Source organism: Ciconia boyciana, chromosome 26 (assembly GCF_034638445.1).
Source record: "Ciconia boyciana chromosome 26, ASM3463844v1, whole genome shotgun sequence".
Lineage (NCBI taxonomy): Eukaryota > Metazoa > Chordata > Aves > Ciconiiformes > Ciconiidae > Ciconia > Ciconia boyciana.
The window spans coordinates 1203548-1214855 of NC_132959.1; the positions used below are offsets into that span (position 1 = coordinate 1203548).

Consider the following 11308-nt stretch of genomic DNA (forward strand, 5'->3'; position numbering starts at 1 on the left):
GCCCCGCGGGCCGGGGGGGGGTGTCCGGGGCCGGGGCGGGGGCGGTGCCGGGGCGGGGGGAGCCGCCGGCCCCTCCCGGGAGGCCGCTCCCTGCGTTGCTTTTAAGCCGCGCACGGTCCCGTGCTCGGGCTGCCGGGCAAGGGCGAGGGCGGGCGGCACCGGCCCCGGCCCCGGCCCCGGTACCGGCCCCGCGATGCCGCCGCTGCCCGCCTGGCTCTGCCTGGCCGCGCTGCTGCTGCCCCTGCCCCTGCCCGCCCCGGGCGCTGCCGGTCCCTGCCCCCGGCCCTGCCGCTGCCCCCGCGCCGGTGCCCTGCTCTGCCGGGAGCCCGGGACCGTGGGCAGCCTGGCCCGGCTGCTGGGAACCGGCGGCTTCACCGACGTGTGAGTGGGGATGGGGTGGTGGGAAGCGGGCAGAGAGGGGCTGGGGGAGAGGGCCGGGGGTGGTGGGGCTGGGGGTGATGGAGCCCGGGGACCGGGCAGAGGGGCTGCGGGTGATGGGGTTGGGGGTGATGGAGCTCGGGGACCGGGTGGAGGGGCTGGGGGTGGTGGGGCTGGGGTGATGGAGCCCAGGGACCGGGCAGAGGGGCTGGGGTGATGGAGCCCGGGGACGGGGCAGGGGGGCTGGGGGTGATGGAGGAGGGAGTGATGGAGCCTGGGGACCGGGTGGAGGGGCTGGGGGTGATGGGGCTCGGGGACCGGGCAAGGGGGCTGGGGGTGGTGGCGTTGGGGGTGATGGAGCTCGGGGACCGGGTGGAGGAGCTGGGGGTGATGGAGCTGATGATGATGGGGCTGAGGGATGCGGTGATGATGGGGCTGGGGGACAGGGCTGTAGGGCTGGGGGTGATGGGGCTGGGGGACGGGGTGATGGAGCAGGGGTGATGGAGCTGGGGGACCGGGCAGAGGGGCTGGGGGTGATGGGGCTGGGGGTGATGGAGCTCGCGGAACGGGTGGAGGAGCTGGGGGTGATGGAGCTGACGATGATGGGGCTGAGGGATGCGGTGATGATGGGGCTGGGGGACAGGGCTGTAGGGCTGGGGGTGATGGGGCTGGGGGTGATGGAGCCCAGGGACCAGGCAGAGGGGTTGGGAGTGATGGGGCTGAGGGATGCGGTGATTGATGGGGCTGGGGGCCGGGGCGATGGGGCTGGGGGGTGGTGATGGTGGGGGCGATGGGGCTGGGGGTGACGGAGCTTGGGACGGGGCGATGGGGCTGGGCTGGGGCAGCGATGGAGCAGGGAGCGCGACGGGGCTGAGACCGGGGCGGTGGGGCTGGATCTGCTACGGGGCTGGGATCGCTGTGGGGAGCGGGGCTGCCTGGTGGGAGGTGTTGGGGGCTGCAAAGATGAGGGGGGGTCCCTGTTGCATCCCCCCAGGGAGGGAGTGAGGGGCTGGGGGCAGCTCTTCGCCCCCTCCCGCAGCCATGTCAGCGGGAGCGAAGGGCCGAGGGCACAGCGGGGTCCCCGGGCAGGGAGCACCCATGCCGTGGCAGGCAGGGCTGTCACCCTGCCCTGGGGCCTGTGGGCTGGGCTGCTGAGGGGGGGCACCCCGAATCTGCTGGTTTGGGGGATCTCCTCTGCTCTCGCTCATCCCCCTGCTCCAGGATGCGTGGTGGGGAGAGGAGGGTGCTGGGAGGGGGTACAGGGTGCTGGGTGATACCGGGGTGCCCGAACGCCTGGGTCCTCCCCCCGCCACAGCCCTGGCCGTGCCGCATTGCCGGGGGCTGGCTGCGGCACATCTCTGTGCCTCAGTTTCCCCACGTGCCAGGGGATGCTGCGCCGCGGGGCGCTGCCAGGTCTTTGTTTGCTGGCTGCCGGGGTGGGGTGGGTGGTGGCGGGGATGGTGGTCCCCCCAAGAGACCTCTGGCCATCCCGCTGCCCCAGCCTCCCTTGTCCCTCCCATCCCCACGTCCTCATCTATGGGGGTGGCAGTAGGGACCCCCCCACGGGGGTCAGCGGGACTAAAACCCCCTCGGCGTGGGTCTGAATCCCTGACAATTTGGGGTTCGCAGGAGCAGCCCCTGGGGTGGGGCAGGTGGGAAAACCCCGCACCTGCTCCCAAAGGGGCTTTCCTTCACCCCCTGCCTTGGGAAAAGGGGAGGGGGGGGACAGCCGGTACCCCCGCGACATCGCAGGACACCGTGGGCTGCGAGGAAAGGTGGGGACCCATGGGGGAGCGGGGCTGAGACCCGGCAAACTCGCTCTCTGGGTGAGACCCCGGGCTTCAAGCGGCAGCTCAGCCCCGGCCCGCACGGCATGTGCCGGCCGGAGACTCAGCGCCGGCAGGATCGGCCTGCCGGCCCCCCCTTCCCAGCTCATCCCTGTCTGCCCAGGGGAAACTGAGGCACAGCAGGGCAGCTCAGCTCCGTCCCTCTCCCCATCCCCAGCCGCCGGCTGGCGCAGGGTAGTGCAGGCACAGCCTGGGGAGGGGGAGAGCCGTGCCCCCCCGCTCCCCTCACCCCACGCTCGGCTGGCAGCCCCTGGCATGGGGGGGTCCTGTGGCTGGTCCCCCGATCGCCCCTCGTTTGCCTTCCAGCGTCATCGAGAACCAGCAGACGCTGACGACCTTGACCCGGGCTGACACCAGGATGCTGCGGGACCTCAGGAGCCTGTGAGCACCCTGGGGTGGGGTCCCTGCACAGGGAAACCGGGGGGGGGGGGAGACTCAGGATGGGGATTTGGGGTCCCTGGTGCGGGTGCTCAGCCCTTCCCTCCTCCAGCACCATCTCCGGGTCGGGGCTGCACCATGTCTCTGCCGACGCCTTCGTGGACACCCCCAGGCTGAGCCATGTGTGAGTTTTCCCCCCCCAATTCCCACCCCCAACCCCCGCCCCCCAAGTTTTGGGGCTCGGGCCCCCACATCCCCGCAGGCGCTCGGCCCTGGCGCAGGGTGGCTGGTCCCCGCGCCTGGGCAGGATCGATCCGTGGTGTCCCGCTGCCCATCGGCACATCAGCTGGGCTGGGGGGGCTGCGTGGGGCTCTGCCGCTGAGTGGGAAACCATCGATCGGGGGCAGGCGTGCGGGCAGCTGCCGGCCCCCCTGGGAGCTCCGTGCCACCCTGGTGCAGGAAGGGACCCTAGAGAGCGGGGGGGGGACACCCTATCCTGGGGTGCGTGGGGCTGCCCCCTCGCAGGGAGGCGCCTGAAGGCTGGTGGCACCCTGGCAGAGGTGGTTTTGCTTGGTCACGGTGTGACAGCGGTGGCCCCGGTGCTGCCCCGTGCTCCGGCCGGACCCTCCGCAAGGGTGCGGTGATGCGGGACGGGGGTCTGCGGTGGGAAGGGGCGGCTGATGGGGTCTGTCCCGGCAGGAATCTTTCCTCCAATGCGCTGCAAAGCCTCTCCTGGAAACCCTTCCAGCATCTGCCCCTGCAAGAGCTGTGAGTGATGCGGGGGGGGTGGAAGGCGGATGCAGAGCATCCCCCACTGGGGATGCACCCCCGGGGTGACGGGGAGGCAGGGATGGGGCTGGGGACGCAGCGAGATGGCGGCTCTGACAGCCGCAGGCGTGGGGACGGGGACGGCACGCGTGGCATGGCGCCCGGCCCTGGGTGCAGCCGGGGCTGGGGATGCCCGCATCCAGCCTCCGCTGAGCCCGCCGGGGACGTGTCCGCCTGCGTACGACCCGGAGCCCGGGCCACCGCAGCCCATTTGACTCCTTGTCCTCTTCCCTGCCCCATCTCAGCATCCTGGTGGGAAATCCCTTCAACTGCTCCTGCGGCCTGCGCTGGCTGCAGCTCTGGCAGAACGGGAGCCGGGCTGAACTGGGGAACCAGTCGCTGGGCTGCTGGGAGGGCAGCGTGCTGGTCCCCCTGGGCAGCCAGCCCCTCCGCGCCTGCGGTACGTGGCAGGGGACCCCGGCAGGTTTGGGTGCTGGGTTTGTCTCCCTTCCTGAGCCGCTCGGCGTGGGATGTGTGTGTGTGGGGGGGGGGGTATGCCGCCCCGCTCACCCCCTTCTCCTCGGCAGAGCCCCCAACCGTCCGCATCGAGCACCCCGAGGTGGTCCTGCGCCAAGGCGACAGCGTCAACCTCACCTGCCGCATTGCTGCCGAGCCGCCGGCCACCGGGGAATGGGTGCTCCCCGAGGTGGGACCCGAGCTGCCCGTTATCACCAAGGCAAGACCTTCCTGGCAGCACCATCCCCGCCGCCGCAGCATCCTCTCGCTGGTGGGGTGGGCACGGGATGCGGGAGCTGGCACAGCTCTGGGGGGGGCTGATCGCTCACCCTGTCCCGGTGCTCCCCGCAGCTCTCAGACTGGGAGATCGTCCTGGAGATCAGCAACGTCTCCTCCAACCTCAACCACAAAGACCTGACGTGCCGGGCGGAGAACGCGGCGGGGCCGGCGGAGGACAGCGTGGTGCTGAACGTCACCTGTGAGCAGCCCGGAGGGGGCCAGCGTGGGGTCCGGGCGAGGGGTCCGGCTCAGGGACCCACCCGGGTCTGTCTCCCCCAGTCCCCCCTGTGATCCTGCTCCTGCACGAAGCCATTCCCCAACACTTCTGGTGCATCCCCTTCTCGGTGGACGGCAATCCGGTCCCCAGCATCCGCTGGCTCTTCAACGGCACCGTCCTGACCGAGGGACCCTACATCCACACCCGCATCGTGGAGTACGAGCACAACTCCACCGTCCTCCACGGCTGCCTCCAGCTCAACCGTCCCACGCACGTCAACAACGGCAACTACACCCTCCTGGTCCGCAACCCCCTGGGCTTCGCTGCCCGCAGCGTCCAGGGGCGTTTCATGGAAAACCCCTTCAGCTTCAGCCCCGAGGAGCCCATCCCCGGTAGGTGCCGGCAAACACCGGGCAAGGGGGGCCGCCTGGGGGCTTCCCCCCCTGCCCCGGCCTCGGCGGCAGAGCTGCGCCGCATCTCTCCTTGCGCTGGCGTGCAAAGCGGGTTGTACCTGGCTCTGGCTCCGAGCAAGCCCTGATGTGCCTCAGTTTCCCCAGGGGTGCGAGGGGGGGGACGGATGGGGTGCTCTCGCCTGGGGAATAACGAGTGTTTCTCCTTTCTCTCTCCCTTTTGGGCTGCACCAGTGTCTCTGTCTCCTGTGGGTGAGTGACCGGGCACGCTGGTCCCCGCGGGGTCCCCGCTGCAGTGGGCACAACCCCCCTGCCCCAGTCCCCCTCGCCCCCCAAACTGTGCATCCTCCCCCCCCCGCCCCCCCAGGGCTGATCCTGGGGTACCCCCACCCTGTGCTGAGGGTGCAGAGTCATCGCAGGAGTGTTGCCATCGTGGCCCCCCGCCTTGCCGGGACCACCCGAGGGGATGGGGGACCCCACGCTCACCCTGCACCCTTCTCCCTGCCGCAGGCACCAGGAACAGCTCGCTGGAGGGGCCCGTGGAGACAACGGATGAGCACACGTTCGGGGTGAGGGGCTGCTCCGTGGTTTGGGCTGGGGGGACCAGGACACCCACGGGAGGGTGCGACAAATCCTTAGGAGACAGCCAAACCAGAGCCGAGTGCGATGGGGACGCGCGATGGGGACGAAGGGCAGGATCCCGGTGCCTCAGTTTCCCCTGCGGCAGCTCCCGGGACTTGTGGCCACCTCAGCCCCCCCAAGGGCTGGGAGAAGGCACCTGGCGGGACCCCACCCTGAGCCCCGTCCCTGTCGTCGCCAGGTCTCGGTGGCCGTGGCGCTGGCCGTGTTCGCCTGCCTCTTCCTCTCCGTCATGCTCATCGTGCTCAACAAGTGCGGGCGCCGGTCCAAGTTCGGCATTAACCGTGAGTCCCCCCGCCTCGCCCGGTGCCACGGGGGATTCGAGCCGTGGCACAGGGACACCCCGGTTCCGGCATCTATGGGGCGGCCGGAGCCGTGCCGGGTACCCAGGCTGGGACACGGCTGTGGGGGGTGGCGGTCCCTGCGGGGACCGGACCGTGGGGGGGGACCGTGGGGGGGTGCCGGCTCGCCCCAGCAGGGCGGGCAGCAGCTGCTAATTCACTCCTGGAATGGATTCAGCCTCTAAATGGGTTTGATCGGGCTGGCTGGCCCCCGGGGGCCGGCCGGGGCGGGGGGATGCTCGGCAGAGCCTGGCACCGGCTGCCCTGGCTGGGGGGGGCCGCGGGACCCCCCCGATGGCCTTGTCCTTGTCCCCGCAAGGCTCGGCTGTGCTGGCCCAAGAGGATGACCTGGCCATGTCCCTGCACTTCATGAACCTGGGCAGCAGCCCCCTCTCCTCGGCCGAGAGCAAGCTGGAGGGGCTGAAGAGCAACTTCATCGAGAACCCCCAGTATTTCTGCGATGCCTGTAAGGGCCGGGGCGGGGGGGGGACACACACGACCGCAGTCCCCGAGCACCCTCCCACGCATCCATCCCCGGCCTGGGGGGGGGACACTGACGGGTGGGGGTCCCCCCCAGGCGTGCACCACGTGCAGCGGCGGGACATCGTGCTGAAGTGGGAGCTGGGCGAAGGCGCCTTCGGGAAGGTTTTCTTGGCCGAGTGCTACAACCTCCTCCCGGACCAGGAGAAGATGCTGGTGGCCGTGAAGGTGAGGAAGGAGGCGGGGGGACGGACGATGCTGGGGGGCAGCCCGTGGCGGGGGGGTCGGTGCCGGGCTGATGCCGCGTGCCAGCAGGCTCTGAAGGAGGTGACGGAAAGCACCCGCTTGGATTTCCAACGCGAAGCCGAGCTGCTGACGGTGCTGCAGCACGAACACATCGTCAAGTTTTACGGCGTCTGCACCGAGGGCGAACCCCTCATCATGGTCTTCGAGTACATGAAGCACGGCGACCTCAACCGCTTCCTCAGGTGGGCTGGGGGGGGGGTCCTGTGTGCGTGTGTGTGTCCCCCCCCCTCATTTGCCGCTCCATCAGCGCAGCCAGCCTGCTCCCTGCTAATGCAGCCCTCCTTGCAATATTGATTAGATTAGCTGTCTGAGAGGCTTAAATAGAGAGAGATTGGCCATCAGCTGGAATAAGCAGAGACTTTTCGATTGCCCCCCCAGGTATTGCTGCTAGACGGGGGGGGGGCTGCCAGAGGCATCACTTTAGTGGCCGCGCGATGAGCTCTGAGACGTGGCTTTTATGATTATTGTTATGGGAGTTGGCATTAATGGTTCTGCCGAGCAGAACCCCCCCAGCTCCCGGCCGCGGCCGCCCCGGCACGGCTGTCAGCCGCGCTCGGCATCAAAGGCAGAGCGGCTGGAGGCGGCCGGAGCTTTCGCTGGCCCCCGGCCCACCTCGCACTGCCACGCTTTCACACGCACTGCCACGCTTTCACACGCACTGCCACGCTTTCACACCCGGCCTGCGCGGGCTCGCACCCCCTGACACGCAGCCTTCGCCGGTGTGATGGTCCACGTGTGTGCACACGTGTGTGCACGGCTGTCCCTGGTGTGTGTGCACACGTGTGCACACCCTTCACCTGTGTGCATGTGCGTGCACGCCCTTCCCTGACATGTGTGCACATACACACATGCCTTTTTCCTGTGCATGCACACGTGTGTGCGCACCTTTCCCCTGTGTGCATGCACACGTGTGTGTACACCCTTCCCTGGCATGCATGCAAGTGCATGCTTTCCCCCTGTGCATGCACACACATGTGCACGCTCTTCCCTGGCATATGTGCACGTATGTGTGTGTGCTTCCCCTCTGTGCATGCACACGTGTGTGTACACCCTTTCCTGGCATGCGTGCACATAAATGCATGCCTTTCCCTTGTGTGCACGCATGCCAGGGAAGGATGCACACGTGTGTGCTTGCACACCTGCGTGCCTTCCCCCTATGCATGCACACACGTGCACACCCTTCCCTGGCATGTGTGCACATATGTGCACGCGCTTCCTTGGTGTGCATGTACACAAGTGCATGCCTTTCCCCGTGCACGTGCACACATGTGCACATCCTTCCCTGCCACGCATGCACATATGTGCGTGCCCTTCCCCTGTGTGCACGCACACAAGCGCACCCCTTTCTCTTGTGCACGCACACACACGTGCGCGCCCTTCCCTGGCATGTGCGCACACTTGTGCGTGCTCTTCCCCGTGTGCATGCACACACACGTGCACTTCTTCCCCTAGCACGCATGCATGCATGTGTGCGTGTGCACCAATGTGCACACCCTTCCCCAGCATGCACGCACACAAGCGCACCCCTTTCCCTTGTGCACGCACACACACGTGCACTTCCTTCCCTGGCACGCATGCATGCATGTGCACACCCTTCCCTGTGTGCACGCACACAAGCGCACCCCTTTCTCTTGTGCACGCACACACACGTGCGCGCCCTTCCCTGGCATGTGTGCACACTTGTGCGTGCCCTTCCGCTCTGTGGGTGCACACACACGTGCGCTTCTTCCCCTGGCACGCGTGCATGTATGTGCGCACCCTTCCCCAGCGTGCACACGTATGTGCACATCCTTCCTGGCCCGTGCGTGCACAGCCCTTCCCCTGCCCTTTGCACGCCCTCTCCCGCACACGTATCCATACGCACCCCCCACCCATACGCACCCCCCCCGCCCCGTCTCGCTCGTCCCCCGCTCCGAGCAGCCCCTCTGCCCCGGCAGGTCCCACGGCCCCGACGCCAAGATCCTGGACCAGGGGCAGGGGCAGCCCTGCGGGCAGCTGACGCTCAGCCACATGCTGCAGATCGCCACGCAGATCGCTTCGGGCATGGTCTACCTCGCCTCCCTCCACTTCGTCCATCGTGACCTGGCCACCCGTAACTGCCTGGTGGGCCACGACCTGGTGGTGAAGATCGGGGATTTCGGCATGTCCCGGGACATCTACAGCACCGACTATTACCGGGTGAGCGCTGGTGAGCTGTCCCCTCCCTCCCTTCCAGCTCCGCGATGGGCTGGGGGGGCCACACTCAATTTTCCCTCTTCGCTGCTGCCTCCCACCCCGTGTCCATCCATATTTAATCATAGAATCGCAGACTGGTTTGGGTGGGAAGGGACCTTTAAAGGTCATCTAATCCAACCCCCCCGCCACGAGCAGGGCCATCTTCCACCAGATCAGGTTGCCCAGAGCCCCGTCCAACTCGACCTTGACTATTTCCAGCCACGGGGCATCCACCACCTCTCTGGGCAACCTGGGCCAGCGTCTCACCAGCCTCAGCGTAAAGAACTTCTTCCTTCTATCTAGTCTGAGGCGTGCTCAATGAGCAGGGCTAGGGCTGGGGGGGCAAACGGGGGGGGTCCCTGCCCCGCTGATGGCCCCGCTGCGGGCAGGTGGGGGGCAGGACCATGCTGCCCATCCGCTGGATGCCCCCCGAGAGCATCCTCTACCGTAAATTCACCACCGAGAGCGATATCTGGAGCTTCGGCGTGGTGCTCTGGGAGATCTTCACCTACGGGAAGCAGCCCTGGTACCAGCTCTCCAACACCGAGGTGAGCGAGTGGGGAGGATGAGGATGGCGGCAGACCCCCGTGGGGGTGCCCGGGGGTGGGGGTACTCCGTCTCCCTCCCTGGTTCCCGCAGGCCATCGAGTGCATCACGCAGGGACGGGAGCTGGAGCGTCCCCGCACGTGTCCCTCCGAGGTGTACGCCGTCATGCAGAGCTGCTGGCAGCGGGAGCCCCAGCAACGCCGGCCCATCAAGGAGATCCACAGCCGCCTCCAGGCCCTTGTCAAGACCCCCCCTGTCTACCTGGACATTCTGGGCTGAGCGGGGACCCCCACCCAGCCTCCGTTCCCCGCTGCCCCCCTGCCCTCCCCGCTGCCTGGGGCCATGGCTCACCCTGCCGGGTCAGCCAGGGGGGTTTGGGGTCTCCCCCCGCCCAACGGAGCCCCCTGGACTGATGCCCTGATGGGGGGAGAGGGATGAAACCTTATTTATAGTGGAAAATGCTAGCTCACCCCCGTGGGGGGCTGTAGGCCTGGTCTGGGGGACGCCCCACGCTGTGCCCCCCAGGGTTGTGGCCACGCTGCCCGGCTCCTTGGCATTTCCCCGGCGTGCCGGGACGGAGGCGCTTGGCTGACGTGGGTTTGCTCGCGGGGGGGACAGAGCCCAGAGCCCCTCCAGCACTGGGTCCATGCCGATGTGGGAGCCGGGGGGGCTCGGCTCTGCAGGGGGGTTGGGGGCACCCCGTGGCTTGGCTGCTCCTTCGTCCCCCGGCCCGCGGGGACACCCCGCGCTCGCCCGCTCCGCAGTGAAACCGGTCGATAATAAAACTGTCCATCTGTCCCGTGCGCTGCGAGCCGCCTGCTCCGGGGTGTCCGCCGGGCGCGGGGTGGGCTGGAGGGCTTTTGGGGAGAGAGAGGGGCTTTTTGGAGCAGGGAGGCTCCGACTGGGGAAGAGGAGCTGGAGGGGACACGGTGCCCCAGGGATCCCAGGATGCGGGGGCGATGCGTGCTGGGGATGCGGGGACAAGGTGTGCCCAGGACGCGGGGACGATGTGTGCCCAGGATCCCGGGACGCGGGGACGATGTGTGCCCAGGATCCTGGATGTGGGGACAATGTGTGCCAGGGATGCGGGGAAAATGTGTGCCCAGGATCCCGGGACGTGGGGACAATGTGTGCCAGGGATGCAGGGATGTGGGGACGATGTGTGCCCAGGATCCTTGGATGTGGGGACAATGTGTGCCAGGGATGAGGGGACAATGTGTGCCCGGGATGCGGGGACGATATGTGCCAGGGATGCGGGGACAATGTGTGCCCAGGATCCCGGGACGTGGGGACAATGTGTGTCAGGGATGCAGGGATGTGGGGACGATGTGTGCCCAGGATCCTTGGATGTGGGGACAATGTGTGCCAGGGATGAGGGGACAATGTGTGCCCGGGATGCGGGGACGATATGTGCCAGGGATGTGGGGACGATGTGTGCCCAGGATCCTGGATGTGGGGACAATGTGTGCCAGGGATGCAGGGATGTGGGGACGATGTGTACCCAGGATCCTTGGATGTGGGGACAATGTGTTCCAGGGATGCGGGGACAACGTATGCCCAGGATCCCGGGATGCGGGGACGATATGTGCCAAGGATGTGGGGACGATGTGTGCCCGGGATCCCGGGATGCAGGGCCGATGTGTGCCAGGGATGCAGGGCCGATGTCCCTGTCCCCAGCCCAGAAAGCAATTTTTTTCTTTTTTGGCCGTGCCGTGGGGACCACCTCGGGCACCTCTCCAGGGATTCTCACCCCATGCCCCAGCCCGGACACCTGGGTCCCCTCGCCAAAGGGTCCGGGGGGGCGATGGGACTTCACAGCACAAAGCCACCCCCCCCCCCCATTAAAGCATGAAGCCCTCCCTTCCCCGCACCCCCTCATCGGAGCCAGGGGGTTATCGCATGCCCTGTAGCTTCCACTCCATCATCCTTCCCCGGGCTCTCCGGCCGCCTTGGTAATGGTTGAGACCTGGATCTGACCATAATGGAGCT

General features: G+C 67.8%; 1 protein-coding gene across 1 annotated transcript; it reads left to right on the forward strand.

Moving 5' to 3' along the window:
- The first annotated feature begins 193 nt into the window (after positions 1-193).
- Positions 194-9610, forward strand: NTRK1 (neurotrophic receptor tyrosine kinase 1). The gene is made up of 17 exons (XM_072846472.1): positions 194-381; positions 2532-2606; positions 2716-2787; positions 3303-3371; positions 3677-3831; positions 3959-4107; positions 4239-4365; positions 4446-4775; positions 5028-5045; positions 5304-5362; positions 5614-5716; positions 6093-6239; positions 6351-6481; positions 6569-6741; positions 8497-8737; positions 9163-9321; positions 9413-9610. The coding sequence occupies exons 1-17, from the start codon at positions 194-196 to the stop codon at positions 9596-9598; spliced, it is 2382 nt and encodes a 793-aa protein (XP_072702573.1). The 3' UTR covers positions 9599-9610.
- Positions 9611-11308: the final 1698 nt, after the last annotated feature.

Bases quoted from the DNA above. Each gene is read 5' to 3' on its own strand.
- NTRK1 (XM_072846472.1), top strand. From the start codon at position 194: ATGCCGCCGCTGCCCGCCTGGCTCTGCCTGGCCGCGCTGCTGCTGCCC. The intron at 6,482-6,568 runs GTGAGGAAGGAG...GCGTGCCAGCAG, and splicing joins AGATGCTGGTGGCCGTGAAG to GCTCTGAAGGAGGTGACGGA. The intron at 9,322-9,412 runs GTGAGCGAGTGG...TGGTTCCCGCAG, and splicing joins ACCAGCTCTCCAACACCGAG to GCCATCGAGTGCATCACGCA.